Genomic DNA, 27,320 nt, shown 5'->3' with positions numbered 1-27,320 from the left:
TGCGAATGGAAATAATCTCTAATAATATTACGAATTAGAATGTACAACGCACGCACTTTTAACTGACGTATGCCGTCTCAGTTCAATCTGTGGAAGAACTATATAATGTTTATCCGAGTTCGTGTTCTTTACTTAAGATTTAAACATAAAGTTGTTAAACAAATTTATATTACTATTTAGCCTATATATTATACATCGTTGGTTATTTGTCTATCTTAAAGATTTTGTGCGTCATTTGCTCTTTTCGGAAAATATCAAATTTCCATGGATTAATCCAGGCTAAAATGTTCTCATATTCATTATGTAATATTTAATTGAGAAAATAGAAATCACACATAAACTGCAGATAAGCTGCAGACTTGGATTTGGTCTGATTAGAAAGAGTGCTATTAAAATATTCAGCGAAACTTATAGGTGGCGTGTGTTGACTACATACTATACATAATATTGTCTGCAGTAGATTCCGAATGTTAACAAATTTTCAGGTCATCTTATCTTTGTAAGTTCTGAACGGAATTGTATCATTTTTGGATTGATATTTCGTTGAGAGATGTAGTTATAAAATATTGTAATTGCATTGACGATCAGAGACTTTACGTCGATTGCTACGAGATTAGTAAAACATTGGGTTTGGACCATTGGCTGGTGACATTTGACACCGATATTAACATACATGTTAATAAATCTGAAGCACAGACAAAAATCCAGTGGACTTACTGTGTGAAATCAAATAATAACAAGTGGACTATACAGATGACATAATTTCTTAGTTGTATCAATTATCCTAGAAAGAGTGAGCTTATCCAGGCTGAACTTCCAAACCCATCGCACCATGTGCCATTCGTTAAAACGTTTAACAATAACCAAATCATTAGGAAGTGTCAATCAGATCTGAAATGAAAACTAACATAGACCTGTTATATTCATATACTCAATCATAGACACACCTATGAAAATCTGACCTTAGTTTAGATGGTAAGTTTTTCAATTTACATGTCAAAATCTTTAATCTACACAATCCAAGGACTAGACCCGATATATGGGTTGCGCCTGACAAGTAAGATAATTTAGCTACCTGTAACTGGGCTGCAGACAGACAGACAGAAAGTGCTGTAATGAACGCTCTCGGCTGCAGTCAGGCGGTTTCAGTGCAAAAAGCGGTTAGAAATTCTAGCTTAAGGGAAGCAACTGCTATTATTTTACATTCCGTGTCATTTTTTGTTGACTGAATTGACATTGTTTTCCCAGGTTTCGGTAAATATTCATGATTTTGAAACAGAAGGATAACAGCTGGTTACAGTGATAGGTAGCCTACGGCGCACGTTAGAGCATCCGGCTACACACCCACCCCGGTCTACAATCGCACAAGAGGTTTTGTTAGGTTTTGGTGAATATTCATGAGAAGCGGAAGGGTAACAGAGTTAGGAGGTTGATTACGGCAAGATATTGCCAAATGTTGGGAAGATTTTGGTGGTCTGCATCCGCCTGGATTAATGGTAGTTATCTCCCTTTGATATACTCGTAAATATGTAATTATCTAGAACGCTTGATCGGAGACGGTCCTGTACATATGACGTCATATGTGGATTGTGCGTTGACGTTAGGGTTAGGCTTGGTCGAGGGTTAAGGTTAGTGCTAGCCCCGTTTACATCTCGAGACATTGACGAAATCTGCAGGTCCTAAACCCTTACCCTAACCCACAGTCCACATATGACGTCATATGTGCTAAAATGTACAGGACCGTCTCCGATCTAGCGTTATCCCGAGATCTATTTCTTAAGGTCAACTCAATATTTCGTCATGGTCGCTGAGATGTAAATAATACGTGATTGTTGGTGAGATTGTAGGTTAGGGTACGCGTTAGGGCTAGGTCCAGGGTTAGGGTTACGGTTGGGGTTAGCGCTAGCCCTGTTTACATCTCGTCATCTTTGTTTTGACCAAACTTGAAGTTGGCCTTAATATGAAATAGATCGAGCCCAAATATCTAGTACACTGCACTGAATGCGGACGAATCGATAGTCTTTGTGGTCACGAGGGTGGCATGTGACCTGTTAGTCAGTCATATGATCAAAACACTGGCAATATCATTTTAGATAGGAAGATTTCTAATCCGTTAGTCAGGGTATCCTCACCAGTCAGTATACAGAAAGCAAGAGGTATGATGGAAGGGAAAATTGTTTGCTTAGTTGTAGTTTTGACTCTGTCCGTAGCTACGACAGAAGAGTTGAAATTCAAATCACTCAAAGCCACTAAATCACCATGCTACAAGCCGATGCTAGACTACAAACCAGTCAGGTAAGTTTATGTTAGCCTAGCCTAGACTTAATAGGGCTTTACAAAAAAACCCGACCCATTGCATAGATCGTATATATAGTACAGTTATATCATATGCCCCATAATTATAGCCAATGAATTAGTATTAAATGTAGACTGTTACACACACTTTTATAATTTTCTGGAGAATAAAGACCAACAATATATAAACCCACTCGTATCCTGATAAGTGAATCATTCAACCGTGATATTAAAAAAGACTAAAATGTCATTGCACGGATGGGGCGGATATAAAACGGCTCATACTGTAAAGATCATACAGTAATCTGATGAGTAATTTATGACTAACTAAGGGGAAGAAGGAACATATCGACCTTCTTTATTTATGTGTTTTTCTTTAATTTCAACTGACTTGAACCTTTAAAAATACAATAAGTAAAGAGTCCATAAGCGTTTCTCTCAAATTTAGTTGTAACAGTTACTAATTGTTTTCAGCATTTCTAAGTTAGTTTGAAAGTTATTCAGCATTTTTAATTAATTTTTGTTTATCAATATATTGTAGAACTTACCCACGTCCACAAGAATTAAGAAAGGTAGATTTACCTGCAGGATTTGATTGGAGAAATGTAAATGGAACTAACTATGCCAGCACAACAAGAAATCAACACATTCCACAATGTATGTCTACACTAAATTTGTGAATTTCCATTTTATTGTTTTATTATTACTAATGATAATTCGAAAATATCATATATTTTTTTATTATAGAACTTAAATGATAAACAAAACAAATGATATTCTCAAATTGTCATTAAATTATAAAAATAATTTTAACAAATATGGTAAATGTCCACAACTTTATTGGGAATGTTAATATTGATCATTGCTTTGTAGATTGTGGATCATGTTGGGGTATGGGATCAACCAGTGCTATAGCCGACCGTATTAATATCAAAAGAAAGGGTGCCTGGCCTTCTGCTTATCTCTCTGTTCAACATGTTCTGGATTGTGCTAATGCAGGAACTTGTCATGGCGGTGATGATAGGGCTGTATATGATTATGCTAATAAACACGGCATTCCTGATGAAACTTGCAATAACTATCAAGCTAAAGACCAGGGTAAGTTACTTATAACATTTTTAAAACGACCACTACACTCCTTTGTCAAAATAATTTTCCACAAAGAAACCCTGCTTCATGAAGAATTAAGATTCTCCCACTGCCTCAATAAAGAGTTCCACCTAATATAAAAAAAAGCACACACAGCTATGTCCTGTGTCCTTGGAAAGATAACTCTGCGAAATGCGTTTGAGATTTAGGACAGGGGTTTTGCCCTGTGCTCAAATGAACAACCACACCAAGTCTCATAATCTTAACAAAGTCCACCAAGAAGTCTTTCCTGTACTACGTTCACAAAATATCACAAATCTGAATAAACATTTAGAAAAACCCAGGATTTGCGGTTGAAAATACAGAATTTCAAATTCAATGGCTGCAAATTTTAAATAAAAATTGTTAATAATTATGACAAGTAGAGTGTTGGCAAGAAATTATCCACATTAAACGTGGATATATAAAAACCTATATCACGGTAATGTTCAGCCTGAAATTGCACACTTATTAGTAACCGATATGTATTTGTCTTACAGAATGCGATAATTTCAATGCATGTGGTACCTGTACAACATTTGGTGAATGCTCGCAGCTTCAAAACTATACTCTGTGGAAAGTCGCTGATCACGGTGCTCTGGAAGGAAGAGCTGATATGATGGCAGAAATATATCACAATGGTCCCATTAGGTATGTTTTTACCTGTATTCATTTAACTGTTATCGTTTAGGAGATAATCTATTGTAAATCATCTGTAACAATTTTAATTTCCTACAGTATTTGACATAGTGTCTGAGCTGTTTTATGAATGGAAGTTAATTACAAAATGTAAGCATAAGTTCGTTCGTGGACTTAACGCCCGCTTCCACCGAATGTCTGAAATAGCTTTATTTAATGTCCGCTTCCACCAAAGTGATATCGCCGACAATGGCATATTATATATAGGCAAATATTTACATAGTGATTAACGTGAAAATAACGGATGGGGTGATTTTTATACGCCCACATTGAAATGTGGTCGTATATTGTCGTTGCCCCCGTCCGTCCGTCCGCCAGGCGTCCACAATTTATACACAATGTTTAAGGTCATGAGATGAAGAAGCCTATTGATGCAAGAACGAATGTGCAAATAGTATATACATAGAGACACACAAACAATATCAATACGACAGTCTGACAAATAAATACTGGACAGACAAATATGTACACGCATATATACATCGCAAACAAATATAAGCATAACAGTTATAAAACGAGTTATTGTCTGCGATATCACTTCGGTGGAAGCCGACGTTAAATAAAGCTATTTCACACACAAAACGAGTTATTGTGTAATCTGTTATTTGGATGTTTGTTTTACAGTTGTGGTATCATGGCTACTGCTGGTTTAGAAAAGTATAAAGGCGGAGTTTATTCTGAATACTCAACATCACCTGGTGTAAGTGATAAAATCATATAAATGTCAATTCTGTCTTTACAGTATAATACATGTGTCAAACTTCTAACATAATTAATATCAAATTTAAAATCATTCTAATTAAATGCTGCCTCATCCTAATGGAAATGACTCATCAGATCATCCCAATGCAATACTTTATATTTACCTTAATTATTAAGTTTTCCATAGTTATTCGGTGAAATTTAAATTTCATTCCCTGAAGCCCTAGACTAGCATGCATAATCCATCGGACAAATTCAATCGCTAACCGACAGTCCTACACTTAACCCATTATCAAAGAAAGTGGTGTTTAAAATCGTACATGACTATATTACAATTATGGTTATAGAAGTAAGAGTACGTTGACACCAACCTGATTAGAGATCTTTCTGAGCTCAACTTCCGTAACTTTTCCGACTTGTAAGTAGGATTGTCCGGAGCAAAGACCCAAAGTAGCATTCCTATTTTTTTTTTTAGATCAATCATATTATATCAGTTGCTGGATGGGGTGTAGATTCTGTTGATGGAGAATACTGGATCGTCAGAAATTCCTGGGGAAATCCATGGGTATGTTAACTATGTTATTTTACCGGTATTTAAGTTAATGTCCTAGTATTAGTTTCGTTTCTTCAAATGATAACGATGATTTGCAACCAAGAGGACCTTACGCATAACGCAATTAACTAAAATATAACGATATTTATCTGAGAATTATGCATTATATGCCGGGTCGTAATTTAAACAATAAAAAGCTCTATTGTGCGCAGGCCTGGAAATAACAGTTTTAGATGTACCTGACACTAATGAAATAGTACCTGACATTTTCAACTTTGTGCCGGACATGTATTAATAATATCAATAGAAAAGACAAATCAGTGCCCGACAAAATGACAGATGTTTTGTGCCTGACAAAGCCTGGAATCTGTGCCTGACATTGTCTGTGACAGGTGCCTTATTTCCAGGCTTGATTGTGCGTGACAAAGAAGTGGGTCGATTGCCTAGTTTGGATTGGGTTTTTGTGCCCCCACGGGATTTAGTTCATCCTGAAAATCAGAGGTCACCACGCCACTTTAGAGTTGAGGTTATAATTATATATTTAAAATGTAGACATTTTTATATATTTTAGGGTGAACGAGGATGGTTCCGTATTGTAACTAGTGCTGGTCTAGGAGGTAAAGGTGATAATTATAACTTAGCTATAGAAACACAATGTGCTTTTGCTGATGTTATTGTTCCACCAGGTTATTAAGTGTTTTCATCTACCGTCACAATGTGATATTGTTATAAAGTACATTTTTCATATTTGTAAAAAAAGGTTTTTAAATAAATTATTTTATGTACAGATTTTTGAATTGAGTTTTATGTGATTTTAAACATATGACTTTTACAGCAGTTAGATTTCGAGATGCAATATTTGCTTTAACAGGCCAAAAACAGGATGACACAACCATCTACATTGAAAACATATGGATTTCAACCTCCTTATTGACAAAATAGCTGATTCATAAAATGGCATGCTTGGTGTAGTTACAAAGCATCAATAGACATATTTAGTTCTAGATGTGAGAACGAAAAAGTGTGTAAAAAGCTATCATGGAAATCATTCATCATTGTGTTCAATAGTTGACCTGAAATGATAACTGTCTTTATCAAAATTAAGTCAATCTTTGTTTCCATGGTACAAGGAAACTGTATTTATTCACCGGGAATTACCAATAAGTTAAAGCCACAACCTCTACTATATATATTTGGTTGATGTGTGCACAAATTGTCGTTATGAAACCGGAGGGGACATGACCCATTTCTGTATTCCGAGGGGGCAGGCGTGACCGAATGGTTAACGTGTGCGCGTTGTATCATAAGGTCTGTCATTGAGTCAACTGGCGTGGTTTCGATTCCCTGGTCGTACGTGATAAGGAGTAGGGTCGGGGTCGCCTGTCCAACCTCGTGGGTTTTCTCCGAGTCATCCGGTTTCATCCCTCCCACGGCTAAGCTAAAGACCCCTACGCGCAAGCGATTTATTGAAATGAAAATGAATGATGTGTTAGTCCCGAAATGAGCTAGGTTGTGGCGAGTGGACGGTAAACCCCATTCCTCTCTCTATATCTTCCTTCCAGTGCCCTTAAAGATACTTTTCCGCATACAAACTGTGTGATTTGGTGATAATCTTATTAATCTATCAAATATTTGCTTCAAATCCCTCTCAAAACTTTGTATTCGTCGGGAGATACCGTAAGCTATAAATTAACTGTTGTTAGACGCCATGCCTGTCAGCTCAATTCAGTGAGCGAGGGTCCATTTTTAAGTATGTATTTTTCATTACTTTCTATCCATTTATCATACATATTGAGGCCTAAGTAAATTATTTTCCGTCAACTTCTTTTTCCGCCGTTTACTTTGAAGTCTTTTGTACGTTGACACCCCGCAATGTTCCCAAAACCGCCTTACCAGTTGACCAAGAAGTAATAAGCTAGCACATAATAAGCTGGTACACAACAGCCGGTTTGCCAGTTAGGGATACTCTGACATTTTTGTCCAGTGCTTGCCCCATGAGTGTTTTTCGGGTAATCCATAATTTTTCTGGTGAGTTGGGTGTCTATATTTTTTTATACATACTTAATATGCCATACTTTTATTGGAAATAACCACCCGATAAATACTCACGGGACAATGTATCTAAAGTTCGTTTGGCGCGAAACAATATAGAAAGAACTTATTTCCATCAGAGCTGGAAAAATAGTCGTTTTTCTGACAACTACACAAAAAAGCCAGAGAAATAAGCCACTGAGAAGGGAATAACAATTATTAATGGCGATGTCTTTTAAGATCGTTGAGCTAGCTAATCGAAATGATCTATGTTGAACCTGAGTAGAAGTTGAAAGGCTTTCGCAAAGAAATGTGTTATTCGTACCCGATTAAGCTCAATACGTTCACTAGGATTTAAGGTCAAACTTAACTGTGTCCAAAGAAGCAACGAAATCGATTGTTCCATGGTCATTTAGCCAATTTTAAGTTAACCTCTCCCGCAAAGTTCGTTCGGCTGGAATGAAAATCCGAGGTCCCGTGTATACTTTGGGGCGTGCACGTAAAATTGGAATTCGATATAAGAGTAGGTCATAGTGCCGCTGCCTGGGCAAAATTTCCCCCATAGCACACTGTATGGCGTATGCCCGTCTTCATTAGCTCAGTTGGAGCAGAACAGTAGGACGTTTAACACCATTTCATTTCTCCCGCAAAGCTAGCAATTTGCATTTTGGCAGTTTTGATTTGAAAGTTTCCAAACATTGCGATGTTTTGAGATTTAGGGGTAAATAGTTTAAGTCTATAACTTGGTCCTGTTAGAAGGTGATCATTTTGTGACCTTAGGGTGCGGTTGGGGATATATTCAGATAGCATTGAACAAAGATATTCTGGGGCTGTTCCATTTAAACATTTATGGGCCATAGGTTACACATGAGTTTGAAACGGATTCTGTGGGTGATTGGTAGCCAGTGCCACAACAGGTCGATTATCTAAACAACAACTCAGTCACCCAGACAACCATGTGTTGAATCATCACACCAACAAAATCAAATGAAATGTGGTATAACGCCCTACCTTTCTGCACCCACCGGGACAATGAAGACGGTGAACACCAACAAGTAAATCACCATGGATCATACTATTCACTAAAAGGCTATAATATAGACTTTCAGTCTATACACATTAAAAATTGGTATTATCTAAAAGCATATTGATATTATTAAGATCGGCCAATTCGAACGCTAAAGACAAGTTGTAATTATCATTCTTTAGTGATCTAAAGAAAAATGGCCTCTAACCTCGATTTTATGATTTAATCAATCAGAACGCAATTCAGTTGAATCTAAATTAAGAAAATGGTCTTTAGCATTGGTTTAAACATATTTTATTATTATAAAGTAAAAGGATCGGACAAAAGTTCCAGAAACTTACAAAAACATCCTTTCCTTCTTAAGTACATGAAATTATTCAAGACAACAAAATGTGCAATATAAAGAAGATAATTAAAATGGCACTGAGGAATAAATCTAAAGATTGACAAAAATCAGCATAAGTAAGAGATAATTATCTGAGAATCATTCTAATGTGCAAAAGTCTTGACATTTTTCTTGGTGGGGGGGGGGGGGCTTATTTTTCGTAGGGTTTTTTTTTTATTAATCGACTATTTCAGTCCATGTTTCTGTTCACAATTAAAATACGGAAAATGATTACTTGCATGTCCCCATGTTACATCTATTATACAAAACCGTATCTAATCATTGCTATTTTATCTTTTACTTTCTTACTAAGATAACCATTGTTATTTTTAATTGATTTGAACCTTGATACTAAATGTTTTTATTATAATAAACCTTGATATCATACGATAACATATATCAATATAGATAAATAGGCCTTAATAATCAATAATACAGGTTAATGTAGGTAACAAGAACGGTGCCTGATGTACTAGTGTAGATAACATGTAACCTTGTACCATCAACAACATGGGTGTCAAGAAAACAGCGTTTCTCATCGTGGTGGTGGTTGTGATCATAAAGTCCAATGCTGTGCGAGTACAGTCTCCTGATCTATCATGCCACAAGCCATTACCACATTACAAACCTGTCAGGTAATGTCAGTATGCTATATATTAACAAAAATATAATGGTTTTTGGCTTTCATTTCAAATAATCTAATATACATTAATAAACCCTAAAACTCAAACTTGGGAATGTGGGGATATTAGACGGCACTATACATACAAGTAATTGAAGTATAGTATATGAATCTACACTTGCAAATTTTTAGCATAGCTACAATACGATATAGTGCCTACGGTGGCTGATAAGGGACATGAAAAATAATATAATTTGTTTTTTATAATTTTCAACCAAGTCAATTTTAATTTTCACCCAAGTCAATTTTAATATAATTTGTTTTTTATAATTTTCACCCAAGTCAATTTTAATATAATTTGTTTTTTTATAATTTTCACCCAAGTCAATTTTAATTTCAACCCAAGTCATTTTTAATATAATTTGTTTTTTTTATAATTTTCACCCAAGTCAATTTTAATATAATTTGTTTTTTATAATTTTCACCCAAGTCAATTTTAATTTCCACCCAAGTCAATTTTAATATAATTTGTTTTTTGTAATTTTCACCCAAGTCAATTTTAATATAATTTGTTTTTTTTATAATTTTCACCCAAGTCAATTTTAATATAATTTGTTTTTTATAATTTTCACCCAAGTCAATTTTAATTTCCACCCAAGTCAATTTTAATATAATTTGTTTTTTATAATTTTCACCCAAGTCAATGGGTGGAAATTCTTGGGTGAAAATTATAAAAAAAACCAAATTATATTAAAATTGACTTGGGTGAAAATTACAAAAAACAAATTATATTAAAATTGACTTTGGTGAAAATTAAAAAAAAACAAATTATATTATTATTCATGTCCCTTATCAGCCACCGTAATTGCCTCCTGACATGTCTTAAATTCAATGAGGCCCACAAACAGTAAATATTAATTATCCTGACCAAATTAAAGAAAACTGTTAAAAATTCAAGTATTTTATTATTTATTTAAAATTAAATACAAAAGTGGCTCGAAATAATGTGCTTTCATATGCATTACTAAAAGTATACGTCCTCCCTTTCGTTTAAATCATCGTTTTTGAAAGATAATTATTTACTTGAAACCCTTTTTTAGAACTTATGCAAGACCACACGAATATTTGGATTTATCTAATCTACCCAGAGAATGGGACTGGAGAAACATAAATGGCACAAACTATTGCAGTGCCACAAGAAACCAACATATTCCACAATGTAAGCAATATTGTTTGTAAAACATACAATGTAAAGGCAAGTATATGTTAACGGGAGGGGAGGGGGGATTTGGTGGACTAAAAAGCACATATTAATTATCGAAATACACGTATCTGTTAAAACTGAGGAATCACAGTTCTGATCCATACTTTTGTTTACATGCAAATAATATAATTACCAATAAATTGTTTCATATCCATCTGCCTGATTCAGAAATTGAACTATTTGAACCCGATTGCTAACTCGTAAATTTCGTTGGTGATATGAAATATTGACCGATACATGAAATGAAATGGGGTTTAACGTCCTACTGTTCTGCACCGAATGTGTTAATGAAGACTGGCATACGCCACACAGTGTGCTATGAGGGAAATTTTGCCTGGAGAGGGGCACTACGACTTAAGTTTTAATCGAATTCCAACTGTCAAGGGGCCGTTGTACTTGCACGTCAATGTGTACACGGAGCCTCAATTTTTCGTCCCATCCGAACGTCTATACGTTGTCCCCTGCCAGGCCTTCCGTCCTGCACCACTGACAAGATGAACTTTATCGGCCAACACATCGATCGAACACTCGACCTCCATGTTAGCGAACCAACGTCTTACTCACTGAGCCACCGTGGTCCCCATTGGCCGACGCACGCTGTTCTCGGAAAAATAATCGTTGTTTTCATTGCAGTCTGTGGTGCTTGTTGGTCAATGGCTACTACTAGTGCACTAGCAGATAGGATTAATATTAAAAGAAAGGCTGCGTGGCCTCTAGCTTTTCTGTCCGCCCAAAATGTCATTGATTGTGGTCAAGCAGGTACGTGTTATGGTGGGGATCACAGAGCTGTTTATGTTTATGGTAACCAGAATGGAATACCGGATGAGACCTGTAATAATTACCAAGCAACCAGTGACCAAGGTAAGTAAAATCTATACAGATGTCCCTTGTTTGCATAGGATTAAGATCTTGTGGTCAAGCAACGCAAAAACGGATTGAAGTCTGGCTTCGGAGTGTTGTCTTCCATCTGCACAAAAATGTGTAAACTTTACTATACTAAACTAGAAACCGAATTTCGGATAAATGTATGCAAACGATTTAAACCCCATGTGTTAATAGACTTTGATGGTACACACTCAAAACGTAATTAATTATTTATCGTGGCCAACCAATCACGTGACAGTCAAAATAAATACCTATCCAGACAAAGCCGTTGTATAACAAACCATCTTAATTCAAGCCTAAATAATTGTTTTTGATAAACTTTAATTGTACACCAGCATGTAACGAGTTTAATTCATGTGGTACATGTACAACTTTTGGTGAATGTGAAAAATTACAGAACTACACACTGTGGAAAGTTGGTGATCATGGACAAGTAACTGGTCGATTAAATATAATGGCTGAAATCTATAAAAATGGTCCCATAAGGTAGATACTAATTTCTAACAAAAGTTTGTATTACTGTTGAATTTAAAATCTGTTTAAATTTGGAGTATGAGTATAGGTTTAATTTCACATATTACCAGGAGAGACGTTGCAGAAGAGACATTAAACCTCTGGAAGAAACTATGTAATGTAAATATACTGCTAAATGATAGAAGACACTGAACTGTTTTAGCAAATATACCGCTAAATCTGTGTTTTGCAGCAAATTTAGAATTTCACAGTCATCGTTTAAACCATTACAGTTTTATTCTTGTAACTTAGTTCTATAGCTTCAACATAAATTAATGATTGCAATGCATGAATGATATTATATGATATCCATTTGCAGTTGTGGGATTGACGCTACTCTTAAAGTGCATAGTTACCGCAGTGGAGTGATCTCTGAAAGAACGTTTTACAACTTTGTAAGTATAATATATATTATAGGTATTATACAGATTACCATATCCAAAATTTACCCGATAGAATTATATTGTGCATATGCACAATTTGAGACAAATCTGTCAAGCCAGAAATTTACGTACATATTAGCTGCATTATTGTGGAGTGCCCGTGCAAACTGATTTACTCACAAGTAATTTGAAAAGTATATAATATATAAAATTATATCTGATTATGGCGAGAGTGACAATTAATATGATTTTAATTTCACATGAAGGACCAATATGCAAATCTGTTTTATTTCCTTTAATTATTCAACGTGGAATTTTATATTAATCCACGACACCGGGTCAGAAAATTCATAAGAAACGAATATTGTTAACTTGAAAGTAGTCTGTATAAATATATCAAGATAATGTTACACCATAATTACGGAGGTTTTAAATTGCTTGAAAAGCAATGTGCTCCTTAGTGAAGAAGCATGAAAAGATAACATCTCTATTTTTGTATTCAGATTAATCACGTGGTTTCTATAGTTGGTTGGGGTGTCGATGACGTAGCTGGCGAATATTGGATTGTAAGAAATTCATGGGGAGAACCCTGGGTATGATTAAATATTTAAAATTAATGATTAATCTCGGTATTGTACCGGATGATGACTCAATTAATTTCCGGAGTATAGAAATACATGGAAACTATTGGTAACATCAATTTTATAATGAAATGGCCTCCATGTATGTAAATGAATAATACTTGACCTTTTGTATTGTAGAATATAATCAGTTTGAAACAGGAAGAGTTATGTTAATGTTTCCTGGGTTTAGAAATACACGGAAACTATTGATAACATCAATTTTATAAGGAAATGGCCGCCATTGCTGTAAATGATTAACGTAATAAACAGTTTGATTTTTTGACGCTTTCTATTGTAGATATAATCAGTTTGAAACAGGAAATGTTATTTTAATGGTTTTTTTTATATTCTACAGGGTGACAATGGTTGGTTTAAAATAGTAACAAGTGCGTCTCACAATGGTGATGGAGCAAAATACAATCTGGGAATTGAAGATTCGTGTGCATACGGCGATGTGATAATACCACCAGCACCGTAGATGTCTTTAAGAGGACATTGTTACTTTACCTAGAAAATAAAAATCTTAAACAATGTCATATTTAAAATAACCTAAAAGTTAATTATTGGATATCCAAACTTCATAATACTACTTTGAATAAGTCATTTTCCTCGAGCGTTATGTAAAGTCCCCGGAAATAATGGATTGACAGACCTTTGTCAAACATTGTATAAATTCGGATTTTTACACGCCTATCCCTTGATGTTGAACGTCATGTGCCCATTGGTGGTGGAGCAAAATACAATATGGGAAAAGAAGATTTGCATGTTGGCTACTAAATGTAAATTGTTATTTGCTTTAATTTTTGCAACCTTTTAATAAATAAAATATGCGGTATGATAATACAGAGATTTTCCTTGTTATTGTAAATCTAAAATGCGCACATGGGTGTACATGTATATTTTATATCTTAATTTTTTCTACACGGTCTTCTATCATGCCCACTGACAAGATAAATATACTATATAGAATGAGAAAATAATGTTATTAATTAATATACGCTACAAGTCATTTAGTGAATGAAACAAAACCACCCAGCAACACAATTCTCAAATATAAAAAGAATCAAACTGATTGTCCATATTACTTACTTTATAGTAGAGGAAAATACTAAGAATCCGTGACCAATTATTTCAGCAGAACTTGCTTTGAAGATATTTTCTGTATCAGAAATTAAAATGTGCTGAAAAATTTGACTTGGAGAACTCTCTCAAAAACTTTTGGGTTTCACTGATATTATAGAAAACACATTCTAAATCAATTCTGCTGAAATTGACCATGGATTCCTAGTATTTTCCTCAACTATTCTGTAATGTTTTTATAAGATTTGATTTCATAGATGTATTATAAGATGACGGGTGGAACTAACCATTGAGAAATAGCGTGAATGAAGTTGACTATACATATACGCTCGTTTTTTTAATTCACCGGCGGTCCCCGTCCCCTTCAAGAAAGGACATAGAGATGTTCAAAGATTGACTAAGGAGAAACAAATAAACACCAAGAAATGACTAATTTCGCCGTCACCCATTTGTTTGCATTATAAAGTTTAAGTGAAATAAGATGTTGATTAAATTTTTATTACATCTGTCATTGTACATATTCATATAAATAAACAAACTAGGTCAAAATATAAACAAATCTCGTAGAGTTATCTCCCTTGTGTTTGATTTCCAATACAATCGAGTGTTCTTTCGTATTGATGTATTTATAAATAGCGTGTTATTGGTTAGATAGTAGGCCTATATGTCACATGTACATTGTTTGTCATATGATATCCGCCGTACAATCACAAACAGATTAGACAACGAATGTTCTTTTTTTTTTACAAATATTCGGCCCTCAAGATGGAGTGGAAGTCATTAGCTCTGTTCGCGGCTTGCATTGTTTGTATACATGCAAACTATAAGATAGCTGCTGGAAAATCAGCTTGCTACAAACCATCGCCAGATTATAAACCACTAAAGTAAGTAATCTAAACACACAGTATTGTGAATAGAAAATGTGTATCACAACATTTGAGACCTGTTCAATGTAACATAATTATACAAAGAGACAGTATGGTATGTATGTATAATAAATAATGTTTATATAATAGCCTATATATACTATATAGTCTAGTTTATATCTGAGGGTATGTGGAGCAAATCAGAATGTAGCATATTTAACGCAATGGATATCAGTTTGGGATTAAAATTATAATTCACAAATAAATGTGCATCAATTAGTTGTTAGTTATAAATCTCAGATGTATGTGGTGCAAATAGCGTAGCTGGGTAGACTACCTGGGTGGGGCGCCACCTGGTTTTGTATTTCGTTATTAAAATTTGAACCCTTCCATGATTGCACATATTATTTTTTTTAAAGAAAATATGATTGTATACTCATTTAAAGATACATTCCCGCGTACAAACTTTGTGATTTGATGATATATTTGGACTAAAAAAATATTCAAAGTAACCAATCTATCAAGAATTTGCTTTAATTCCCTCTCAAAACTTTTCTCCGGGTCCTCCGGTTTCCTCCCACTGCTAAAGACCCCTATGCGCAAGCGAAATATTGAAATAAAATTGAACCAGGTGTTAGTCCCGAAATGACCTAGTTTGTGTCGAGTGGACGTTAAACCCCATCTCTCTCTCTCTCTCTCCCTCTCAAAACTTTGTTTTCGCCGGGGATACCTATAGCTATAAGTAAGCTGTTGTTAGACGCAATGTCTGTCAACTTAGCTTCATTGTGTAAGGGTCCATTTTGAAGAATGTATTTATCATTACTTAATGTACATTTACCATACATATTGAGGACTAAGTAAATTCTTAATTATTTCTGTTTATTTGTAGAGTCTTTTGTACGTTGACACCCCTCAATGTTCCCAAAACCGCCTAACCATTTGATACCGCTCCCTCACTTAAGCTGACACACAATAAGCTGGCAGATAACAGTCGGGTTGCCAGTTAGTGATACCCTGATAATTTTGCTAGTGGTTGCCCCATGGGCGTTTTTCGGGTATTCCAGTATTTTTCTAGTAAGATTGGGTGTCTATACTTTCCATATATACCAAATTTGAATACTTTTATTGGAAATAACCACTCGATAAATACTTTTCTGGGAAAGTATCTTTAAAGTACACTGTAAGCCTTTTCTGTAATTTTTACAGACTTGTTTCTGTAAAACGCCTACAGCGCAGGTCTGTTATCCTGATAACAGACACGAGTCTGTTAATATTTAAGAAATACAGAATTTCGTCCGTAAATATGACATACGGGTGTTTAAATTAAAGTGACGTCATCGGTCTTCCTGGGCGCCATTACTGCGAAGACCGTTAGTTAGCGGCAAAGAGGAATCCCTCAACATCGAGCACAATAGTTGAACACTACAGTCAATGCCAAACATTGCAGTTTTAGGTAAGTATACAGTAGGGACACATCTTTGTTTGACATAGATTGATTCTTAGCATTCGTAAAAATGTACGGTAACTGATTTATGAAATAGTAGGAATAGACTCTTCTACTTCTAGACAAATGGACATACATGATACTCACATACACTGTCACAGTGTTAGTGTTAGCACAGAGTAAAAATACACTCTGGTGTTAGTGCTAGGCCTAATATTTTTTCGCATTGTTTTTGGAGGCTTCAGTTCTAGTTGAGGCTACTCGGATGACATAATAATAACATTGATATAGAAAAAAAATATATGAACTATGAAGGGCTAACATTTCTGGGCTTCATTAAGTTCATAGTCTCAGGTCTGTAGGCTAGGCCTACCACTGAAAACCATTATTAAGAATTTATTGAATTGTCTTACATTCAGTCGTTTCTGTTTTTAGTGTAATTTGTAATCAGTTATGCTCGGCGAAATATGTCCAAATTGAATGGCAGTCTGGTTATTCCAGTATACACTGATAGTATGTGTGATATGTTTAGTCTCCTGGGGGGGTTGGATGGCTGAATGGTTAGCACGTGCGCGCTGTACCATAAAGTCTGTCATTGAGTCAACTGGCGTGGTTTCGAATCCCCGGTTGTACGTGGCAAGGAGTAGGGTCGCCTGTCCAACCTCGTGGGTTTTTCTCCGGTTTCCTCCCACTGCTAAAGACCCCTACGCGCAAGCGAATTATTGAAATAAAATTAAAACCATATGTTAGTCCTGAAATGACCTAGTTTGTGTCGAGTGGACGTTAAACCCCATTTCTCTCTCTCTCTCTTTAGTCTCCTGTTTGTGGACATGAAACTTCATTTTCTCGCACATTTAGCTCCCTTTTCCTTAATTAAAATGTGTTCTTTTGAAATGGATGTCATAAGAAACAACCTGATTGAGAATATTTGTTTTGCAGGTGCATTTTTGAAATTAACCCAGATAACGCACAGAAATCATGAAAAAGAGGAAGACTCGAGTGTGCCAAAAAGTGATATAACTAATCACTAAACTGTCAAACTTTAAATGGATGAAGTACAGTTACAACAATAGCAACAATATACCGGTACTGTGAGAAGGTATACGACGGTATAGATGCCACATTTTGGTTCAAGGTGCTTTAAATTCTGGACCACGGTTTGGTTCACATGGTACAGATATTTTAACTGTCCATTTTCATCCGATGCAGAATACTCCCCTGTAGTTCATGTGACAAGATGGCTTTCGGCAATGAAACATGTGTCCCGCTGAAAGTACATTCCCCTCCGGCGAACCACAAATCACGGATATAGGAACATTTTGAATCAAAAACGTCAGATGGAAAAGCAGTGGCTAGGGAGCTGGAAACACGTCCAAGAAGAAATACTGTGATATGTATCATTGCAACCTATGATGCAATAATGTTCATGCATGCAAACTTTAGGGATAGGCCTATTGAGTTTATGGTTAGTTTTTATACACCAGCACATAGTGTGTATAAAATAGGTGATAAGGGACCGAGCCACAACCCTTTTATGAGTGATACTTTGTAAATGAGACTTTAAACGCACTGCAAGAAATCTTTTTAATGAATCTTCTTAATTAAACTTGATCTTCTTATTGTACTTTTGATAAGATGTCCGTTTACTTTAATGGAAAAATCTTTTGGTCATTTAATTTGTCCATCAACAATTTGGTACATTTGTAAAATTATCCTCAGTTCATTTTGTCTCTAAATATGCGGCCGTGTTGCATAAACATTAAAATTGTGTAACTCTCATCTACACATTTCATTTTGGGACTGGTTCATTAACTTTGTCAGTAGTCGAGTTCCATCTAAATTTTTATCTACGAGACTGAATCAATTTATGCCATTCTCACTAAGGAATGTACATGCTTAGGCAGAGTTATTGTGCAAAATTTAATGATATACATTTTCAAACAGAGATTAAGCTAATCATTGAAACAAGCTGTACATTTAAGGTGGAATAATAGGAATTCTGCATTGATGCTGTTCTTGTTTTAAAGTCATGATACTTTTGGGGTTCAATAATTGTTAGATTTTAAATTGTTCATTTAAACATTTAGAATGCAAATTCATTAATTCCAAAAATTTGAATGATTTCATTATTTCATTAGATCATGTTTTACTGTTATAATTTACTTTCATGTTGTTGATGTTTTAAATAATAGATTTGAGGTAAATATTACAACACCTTGGTTAAGATTTTAGAAAAAGATTTGAGGATAATTCTATTGTAACACACTGATTATATATTTGTAGAATAGATTCAGAATGTTGTTGTTCTACTATAAAAAAAATTCATTTGAATATTATAATGTAAATGTTACATTTACAAGAATTTGAATGGATAATTTCATTATTGTTAAATTTATATTTTGTTGCTACCCATTATTTGATACATCCATGGAAATTTTCACATACATTTTTTAATTGCTGGGAATTTTTGTTTGCTTGTCTTGTGAGAACTTGATAAATATTTTGGAGAGTTATTTCCCTTGTTAATAGGGCAACAAATTCTCTTTTTTTTTTTTAAAGTCGTCACTATTCCATGTACAAATGTTCATTATTATTAATGAAGAATTATGAAAGGAGCTTTGTTTTTGTTGAAATATACCACCAAACTGCTTGACAGCCAAAGAATATGTTAGATCTCTAAACATTCTCCATATTGTAATATCAAATCTGCTCTTGATCCAATGTGTTAAAAATATGAATTTGTGGTTGACAGGTTTTTTTTTTTTTTAAGGCAGTTGTTAGCTTTACTTACTGACAGTAATCTCCAATTTCCAGTATTTTCAGGTCTTTTATTATATCTTAAACTATCATGTAAAAGCATTTTTGAGGAATTAATTGTATCTTATATTGTTTTGAATAATTAAATTCTGTTTTAAATCTTAAGTAAATGTCTTTTTGATGCTTATCATACCATAAGTTTTTTACAGCTGTAAAACATTTTCCGTAAAATTTACGAACAAATGGCTGGCAGCTAGGTTGCCAATCTTTGGACGTAATTTTTACGACATGTTCGTAAAAATATATTTACGGTGTGTCGTAATTTTTACGTACATTGGTTGGCAACCTAGCTGCCAGCCATTTGTCCGTAAATTTTACGGAAAAAGTTTTACAGTGTAGAAATTAATTATTTTTACAATGGTTCTGGTTTATTGTATTTCAGAACTTATCCACGTCCACATGAATATATGAATCTAGATGATTTACCAGCCTCATTAGATTGGAGAAACAGGAATGGTGTTAACTATGCTAGTACAACTAGAAATCAACACATTCCACAATGTAAGTAAAAGTTGTCCAAACGACAAGATTTTTCATCTGTAACTGTTTGTCACGGAGAAACAACAATGCATTCTCTTGTTGGTCGACATTTGCAAAATAAAACATTGTTGGAAAAAAGACATTTCAACCATTTTTGTATACCCATATATTATACATGACAGAACACTTGAATTTCTAGGGTTTATTTGGTTAGTCATGGAGGAAACCGACAAAACGAATCCTCTTTATTATACTCTTCAAAAAAAGTAGGGGATATTCAGAAACAATACAAAACTGCGGAAATGCACTGCTGTTTTTATTAGAGGTGTATGTTAATAACAGGCCAATTGCCTACACATGAACATAAACAGTTCACATTGGCGGCTTATCTGACGGCCCTATTTCACTTTCAAAGAGATACACTGTCAAAAGTGAAAATGGACGTTTTTGATTTTTGTCTTAATAATGAGTAATTGCGCCACCAATCCTCAGACTTTCAGCAATACGTCGTGGCAAGGCCCTAATCAACCGTCCAATCACGATTTGGGGCAATCTGACCCCACTCCTCTTGCAGTGCCACGGCCAATTCTTGCAGTGTTGTCGGTTGACGTTGACGTCGACGAACACGTCTCCCGACCATGTCCCAGACATGCTCTATAGGGGAAAGGTCAGGACTGATGGCAGGCCAATGCATATGGACAATATGGTGACGCTGGAGGTAGCCATTCACGACACGAGCGCGGTGGGCACGGGCATTATCATCTTGAAAGATGAAACGTCGACCTGCACGTTGAGCACAGAGCAGAACTATCGGTGCCAGGATGTGGTCACGGTAGTACACACCAGTGACCCTTCCTTGAACAATATGCAAGTCCGTTCTGCCAGTCATGGTGATTCCTCCCCACACCATAACAGACCCACGCCCGAAACTGTCATGCTGTCTGACGTTAACGTTAGCATGACGTAAATCTGGACTCATCTGAGAACATTAAACGCGCCCATCGACGATTACCCCAATTTCTACGCTGTCTACACCATTGCCGCCTGTTTTCCATGTGTTGGCGTGTTAATGGAGGCACAACACACGGTCGTTGCGCATGCAAATGGGCTGCATGTAGCAGATTTCTAATCGTTTGGGGTGTAACTCGAATTACTGTAACTTGGTACAAGTTTACAGGAAGCTGATTGGCCGTTTGTCCTCGATTTCGCAGGACCTGTGTACGAATGTATGGATCCTGGGCTTGTGTAGTGGCTCTAGGGCGACCTGAACGAGGTCTTATCATCAGCTTTGTGTGTTTGTTGGTACCGGTTTCACAGTCTGCTGATCACAAACTGTGACACATCAAGCATGTTGGCTACTGCTCGCTGTGTAGAACTCATTTGAAGCATGCCAATAGCACGTAGACGTTCATCATGTTGAAGACGTCTCATTGCAAATTAAACGTAACACACTAAAGCAAAGTTACGCTAAACAGTAAATCTGTACAAGAACCGGTAGGAAAGCAAACGTGGATAGGATAAACCAGCCATGATCAAGCTACGAGGGATTATATGTGACAATTTCTGTTGTAGATTGTGGTGGTTGTTGGGCTATGGGATCTACTAGTGCTATCGCCGATCGTATTAATATAAAAAGAAATGGAAGTTGGCCGCTAGCATATTTATCTGTACAGCATGTTATTGATTGTGCTAATGCCGGTAGTTGTGCTGAAGGTGGTGATGACGGTCCTGTATATGATTATGCTAACAAGCATGGTATACCTGATGAAACGTGTAATAATTACCAAGCTACAGATCAAAGTAAGCAATAAAGATAGCATTACAAAATATTTAGACCACATCACTTTATTTTGTTTCAGTGACATTATGATGATATCAAGCACGACTAGAGAAACGGGAGTAATAAACAGAAATTGTATTCTTTAGAATTGTATCCTGTGGATGTAAAACATTATGTACACATGTTATCAGCGGCGTACATAAAGATTTTGTTTCGGGGGGTGTTTAGCAAAAATGCGACCGACTGATGCACATTTCCCTAATACGAGTGACGCAGTCAGGGGCTAACCACCACAGATGACAGTTTTCTAGGGGCCAGTAGCTGATTTGGAAGCTGGGAATAGGGGGTGGGGGTGTGGCGGTTCCAAATCTAGGACACCATCCACAATCCCGCCCCACAATGATGGTCAACAAAATACTGGCTATAACAATGTATGAGCGCCCCGCTAGAACATACATCGTATTGTCTATATAGTTGTTCGCTGATCGTTATCTCGTCGGAAAGCAGTTTTATTCAAGTTGACATAAAGTTTATGTCATATAATATGATGATTGTGAACCTTAGCTTAGGGGCAGTGGCTATAACACTGAGCAACCTGAGAAAATTTTGAAAAATTGAATCAATATCCTGGCATTTGTGGTCATTGCTGGGAGCAAATTCTTGCGAACAAGAGAACCAGAACATTTGTACAATCTGACGCCTCACGACCCACACACCAGCGGTACTACTAACTGGCCCAGGCAGTTCACTATAACCGTGAATATGATAGTGCTGAGGCAGTATAAGACCACAGATAAGTGGAAGAATGATGTCATAATGGAATCTAGCGGTGCAGGCGGGAAAAATTTCAGATATGTAACTGACCTTTTCATTTTTGGGGACTGGGCCTGAAAAGTTTTAGTCACTGTCATGACACCCCTCCACATTTACGCCCCTGCATGTTATATATTTTAAGAAAGAGAGAAGGGGTTATAAGTTATTAAGAATATGCAACGGAACGTATTAGCGATGATATATAATATCATAATCTGAAAGATATATGAGTTTTGTTAGTGAATCTAATTAGAATTTACCCTTTGAATTTTTTTTACTGCAGAATGTGACACATTTAACGAATGTGGTACGTGTACAACCTTTGGTGAGTGTGAAACTCTAAAAAATTATACCCTATGGAGAGTTGGCGATCATGGAAAAGTCAAACATCGTCAAAACATGATGGCTGAAATTTATACAAATGGACCAATTAGGTAAGTCACCAGCTTGCTATAACTTAACTCAGATTTTTAAAAAAAAACAAGTGCGGATCCAGATTTTCGGCAGGGAGGTGTCAAGAAATTTCAGGTCTCCATATTGAAGTGACCATTCACCATTGGTCTGGGTGGCATCACCCCACGTAACTTTGATATAAAATGGAACGCAATTTCCGACCCCCCCCCCCCCCCTGCATCCACGCTTGGACAATGTTCCCTCTATTTGACCATTGTGCCAAGATCAAAGATGTATGTAGCAATAGCGTTTAACTATATCTATGCACCTCTAAATTCTAAATATTGCCAAATGTGGTAAATATATCCGAAACTCCTGCGTCGTTAGCTCGGTTGGTGCAGAAATGTAAGAAGTTAAATGACATTTCATTTTATTTCATTTGTTTCTGAAACATAACGAGAGAAATGGGGTTTAACGTCAATTCGACACAAACTAGGTTATTTCGGGACTAACATTTGGTTCAATTTTATTTCAATAATTCGTTTGTGCGTAGGGGTCTTTAGCAGTGGGAGGAAACCGGAGGAAAGCTACGAGGCTGGACAGGCGATCCCACACCTTGTCACGTATAAACAGGGAATCGAAACCACGCCAGTTGACTCAATGACAGACCTTATGATACAACGCGCATGCGCTAATCATTCGGCCATCCCCCCTTTCTGAAACATACTGTTGTATGAAGATGTATATCAAGTGGATTACACAGTCCATGAGTTGCTTTTGATTAAACATTATAAGCAGTACCTGAACTCAGATGGTATTCCGGCCTTTTACACCACATACATGTATACGTCACCCGAGTTGATTGGTGTACATAGATTGAAAGGAAACATGTTCGAATTAATTCATTGAGGCCTCAAAAATTTTAATTTCTGTTCGTAAGGAATACTAATTACAAATTCTGCCTCCAATTTCTCCAGGAAAAAAACTAATTTAAAAACAAAACTTAGTTGCTCTTCCTGAAAGCTTTTAGTTATTGGTTTGATGAAATTTGTGTTAAGTTATTTTATTTGCTTATCCTCATAATTACAGTTGTGGTGTCATGGCCACAGATGGATTAGAAAAATATCGTGGTGGAGTGTTTTCGGAACATCATTTCTTTCCTATGGTAAACTCATTTATTATAGCTTTCCCCCCTTTCGTTATAAATAATTTACAAAGACTTCCACAATAATACAGAACTGACTAATCGCTTTTGGAACAATTTTCTGGTTGTGAAAGGTTGTCTGGGATGTATATTTTTACCCATTTGAAATGTCCTTGTGGATACAAAAAATAGTCTTGAAGAATTGCATTAATCTACATCCTTGATTCACTATTGTCAAGTCTTTTTTAATCCGGACACATTATGCCAACCTACAATGATCCTTTATTATTATGTGTTATGAATTGACATATTTTAACATATACATGTATGCCATAAACCGCTTGTTTCAGATAAATCATGTTGTATCGGTAGCTGGATGGGGTGTTGATTCTAAGATGGGTGAATATTGGATTGTTAGAAACTCTTGGGGAGAACCATGGGTAAGTAACCATAGCTAACAGATGGAATAAATGTTATGGTTTATGACGATAAGGTTCAATTATGACAACTATGCATAAAAACAGCAATTGTCCCTTTACTCTACGTTAGCCTCATACTTGAATCTAGAGGTAGGACTAAAAATTTGAAATCCCCGATTCTGTACCGTATGAGTATAGCATATAACAGATGAATTTAACACATGAATATAACATGAGTGTATAACATATGAGGTTGAACTCAAAACGAAGAATGCCATCAACCTACATGTAGGTCGTTCGTTCGTTCGTTTCTAGAGTTTTACGCCCACTTCCACCTAAGGTGATATCGTAGACAACATGTAGGCCGTGAATGTTTAATCTTTTATAGTATTTGTGCTGAGCATGCGCTCCAACAAGCCAGGCCTTCACTTATCAGGAATACCTCTGCGCCTCTGCAGGGCTGATAAGGAGAGTGTGTCTAGTCGTTCTGGTGAAACGAAAACCCGAGGTCCATCCGTGTACTAGTAGGCGTGCACGTAAACGTATCCTCGACAGCAGAGCTCACGGCAACCATAGACACAAACTAGTTCATTTCGGGACTAACATATGGTTCAATTTTATTTCAATAATTCGTTTGGGCGTAGGGGATCTTTAAGCAGTGGGGGGAAACCGGTAGACCAGGGGAAAACCCACGAGGTTGGACAAGCGACCCCACTCCTTGTCACGTACAAGCGACCACACTCCTTGTCACGTACAAGCGAGGAATCGAAATCACGCCACTTGACTCAATGACAGACCTTATGATGTAACGCGCACGCGTTAACCCCCCCCCCCCCCACCGCAACCATAGAAGTAACAATAATCATATCTCCAATGACAGACGTAGTGTGTTGACGAGACATTTATAAACCCTATTCCATTGTATTTATTATTTATTATTCTACTATCAAATGAATATTTCTATCAATTTCCTTAGCATAATTTCTTTTCATAATCTTCAGTAAGTTATCTAGGATATAACAAACAACAATTTCCTGATCGTATTTGCACCGGTATATCTATTTAATCCAACGAAATTAACCATAAGTCACCATGTAGAGTTATGTCATAATTATAGCTTTAAAATATAGAAATTTGTATATAAGAGTTTACATCTTGATCATAGCATTACATATAGACATTTGTGTAGAGTTTACGTCATGATTATAGCTTTAAATAATTTGTGTCGATGTTACGTCATGATTATAGCTTTAAATATAGACATTAAGTGTAGAGTTTACGTCATAATTTTAGTTTTAAAGTGTAGACATTTTGATATATTTTAGGGTGAACGAGGATGGTTCCGTATTGTAACTAGTGCTGGTCTAGGAGGTAAAGGTGAAAGTTATAATCTAGGTATAGAAACACAATGTGCTTATGCTGATGTTATTGTCCCTATTGCTTAAATATTACGTAATGTAAAAGCAAAATTTGTATATAGAAGTTTATACAAAGGATGTACATTATTTTATAATTGTGTAATTTATTTTGTTACTTATGGAATTTAATATATATTTTTTTTATGTTTAAAATGTTTTTATACAGTCGTGTGTGTACGCACAATTTACATAAAAATGGGTACCGACGACTACCTCAAACCCGTACCTGTCTGATTAAATTCTCATAAGCAACGTGCATGTCGTGTATTTAAACATTTTTAGTATTTTATATATATATATATATATACACACACATGTGAAGACTCCCATATAGAAATGTTGTCTTTTCGCAAGATTTTTCTGTTTTACCCACTTGTCACAGTTTGCTCCATGGAATGTAATATACAATACTCTTCCCCAATTAAGTTGCTGGTTTGTCTTGGCGATGAACATTTTCTGCCAGTCTTGTCTGTTTGCCCGTCAGACATTTTGGAACACAATAACCCTGCTTCTAATTAAGTTGGATTATTTAACTTAGTGTAAATGTCAATCGGGGGTTCATGATAACTTTCTGCTTAGGCTGTGATTGAGATAATTTTCGGCTTAGGCTAAGCATAGATACGCCATTTTATTTGTCGAGGCTTTGGAACGCCATACGTTTCATTCTGATTTAGTGACATTAATAAAACTCGGTGTGCAGTTCATTACATCAACACCTTGACCAAGTTCGATAATAAGCAAATCAGGTTAAGCAGAGTGATAATCAATTTGATTGCACGATGGATGTCATCGAAATGTGGCGGATTAAGGCAGGGAACACCAACCTCACTGTTGGGTTGTTTAACTATTTGCTGCGAATGAACATGCCTAAAACCTTAATAGAAGATTATAGATAATATAAACTGTGTTTTCTAATGTCAGTGTGTACATATTATGCCTGCATTGACCTTGACTATGAAAAATAATTACCCTAACACAAACAATCATGTGCAGCTGCTTCAATGTACATGGTCTTATGGTTGGATTGCCGAATGGTTAGCATGTGCGCGATGTATCATAAGACCTGGCGTGGTTTCGAATCCCTGGTTGTACGTGACAAGGAGTAGGGTCGCCTGTCCAACCTCGTGGGTTTTCTCCGGGTCCTCCGGTTTCCTCCCACTGCTAAAGACCACTACGCGGAAGCGAATTATTGAAATAAAATTAAATATGTTAGTCCCGAAATGACCTAGTTTGTGTCGAGTGGACGTTAAACCCCATCTCTCTCTCTCTCTCTCTCTCATTGTCGTTAAGAAATTGAACTGCTTTAGAAAACCGGTTCTCATCGATTAGAGGTGACGTAAAAAATGAGGTCCTATATATAAATTGGCAGTTCACGTAAGTAAAAGACCACTTATAAAATCATGCCAGTAGTCAATTTATTTTCGTGATATATTTTATTATCTAACATATGGCAAATCTAATGTTTCAGTTTTATCATTATTTGATCTGTTTGATTTTTAAAAAATTTCCCGTGTGCGAAATATACTATTCAAAAAAAGTAGGGGATATTTGATTTT

General features: G+C 35.9%; 3 protein-coding genes across 3 annotated transcripts; all 3 read left to right on the top strand.

The window, feature by feature from the left end:
- The first annotated feature begins 1,845 nt into the window (after positions 1 to 1,845).
- LOC126816320 (cathepsin Z) lies at positions 1,846 to 6,166 on the top strand. The gene is made up of 7 exons (XM_050542743.2): positions 1,846 to 2,295; positions 2,837 to 2,952; positions 3,169 to 3,393; positions 3,924 to 4,074; positions 4,747 to 4,822; positions 5,300 to 5,389; positions 5,949 to 6,166. Exons 1-7 carry the CDS (start codon positions 2,159 to 2,161, stop codon positions 6,069 to 6,071), a joined length of 918 nt encoding a protein of 305 aa, XP_050398700.1. The 5' UTR covers positions 1,846 to 2,158; the 3' UTR covers positions 6,072 to 6,166.
- Positions 6,167 to 9,290: 3,124 nt separating this feature from the next.
- On the top strand, positions 9,291 to 13,960 carry LOC126816321 (cathepsin Z). The gene is made up of 7 exons (XM_050542745.2): positions 9,291 to 9,455; positions 10,543 to 10,661; positions 11,340 to 11,567; positions 11,927 to 12,077; positions 12,424 to 12,499; positions 12,991 to 13,080; positions 13,466 to 13,960. The coding sequence occupies exons 1-7, from the start codon at positions 9,331 to 9,333 to the stop codon at positions 13,586 to 13,588; spliced, it is 912 nt and encodes a 303-aa protein (XP_050398702.1). The 5' UTR covers positions 9,291 to 9,330; the 3' UTR covers positions 13,589 to 13,960.
- Positions 13,961 to 14,804: 844 nt separating this feature from the next.
- LOC130010339 (cathepsin Z-like) lies at positions 14,805 to 26,020 on the top strand. The gene is made up of 7 exons (XM_050542742.2): positions 14,805 to 15,074; positions 19,700 to 19,818; positions 21,370 to 21,597; positions 22,674 to 22,824; positions 23,873 to 23,948; positions 24,278 to 24,367; positions 25,672 to 26,020. The coding sequence occupies exons 1-7, from the start codon at positions 14,920 to 14,922 to the stop codon at positions 25,789 to 25,791; spliced, it is 939 nt and encodes a 312-aa protein (XP_050398699.1). The 5' UTR covers positions 14,805 to 14,919; the 3' UTR covers positions 25,792 to 26,020.
- Positions 26,021 to 27,320: the final 1,300 nt, after the last annotated feature.

Source organism: Patella vulgata, chromosome 3 (assembly GCF_932274485.2).
Source record: "Patella vulgata chromosome 3, xgPatVulg1.2, whole genome shotgun sequence".
Classification (NCBI taxonomy): domain Eukaryota; kingdom Metazoa; phylum Mollusca; class Gastropoda; family Patellidae; genus Patella; species Patella vulgata.
The sequence above is the reverse complement of the archived record's forward strand: the minus strand, read 5'-3'. Positions and strand labels throughout refer to the sequence as shown.

Excerpts from the sequence above, each read along its gene's own strand:
- LOC126816320 (XM_050542743.2), top strand. The coding sequence starts at position 2,159 with ATGATGGAAGGGAAAATTGTTTGCTTAGTTGTAGTTTTGACTCTGTCC. Across the intron at positions 4,075-4,746 it reads TATCACAATGGTCCCATTAG|TTGTGGTATCATGGCTACTG; the intron begins GTATGTTTTTAC and ends TTTGTTTTACAG. Across the intron at positions 5,390-5,948 it reads ATTCCTGGGGAAATCCATGG|GGTGAACGAGGATGGTTCCG; the intron begins GTATGTTAACTA and ends TATATATTTTAG.
- LOC126816321 (XM_050542745.2), top strand. The coding sequence starts at position 9,331 with ATGGGTGTCAAGAAAACAGCGTTTCTCATCGTGGTGGTGGTTGTGATC. Across the intron at positions 12,500-12,990 it reads AAAGAACGTTTTACAACTTT|ATTAATCACGTGGTTTCTAT; the intron begins GTAAGTATAATA and ends TTTTGTATTCAG. Across the intron at positions 13,081-13,465 it reads ATTCATGGGGAGAACCCTGG|GGTGACAATGGTTGGTTTAA; the intron begins GTATGATTAAAT and ends TATATTCTACAG.
- LOC130010339 (XM_050542742.2), top strand. The coding sequence starts at position 14,920 with ATGTTCTTTTTTTTTTACAAATATTCGGCCCTCAAGATGGAGTGGAAG. Across the intron at positions 21,598-22,673 it reads TTACCAAGCTACAGATCAAA|AATGTGACACATTTAACGAA; the intron begins GTAAGCAATAAA and ends TTTTTACTGCAG. Across the intron at positions 24,368-25,671 it reads ACTCTTGGGGAGAACCATGG|GGTGAACGAGGATGGTTCCG; the intron begins GTAAGTAACCAT and ends GATATATTTTAG.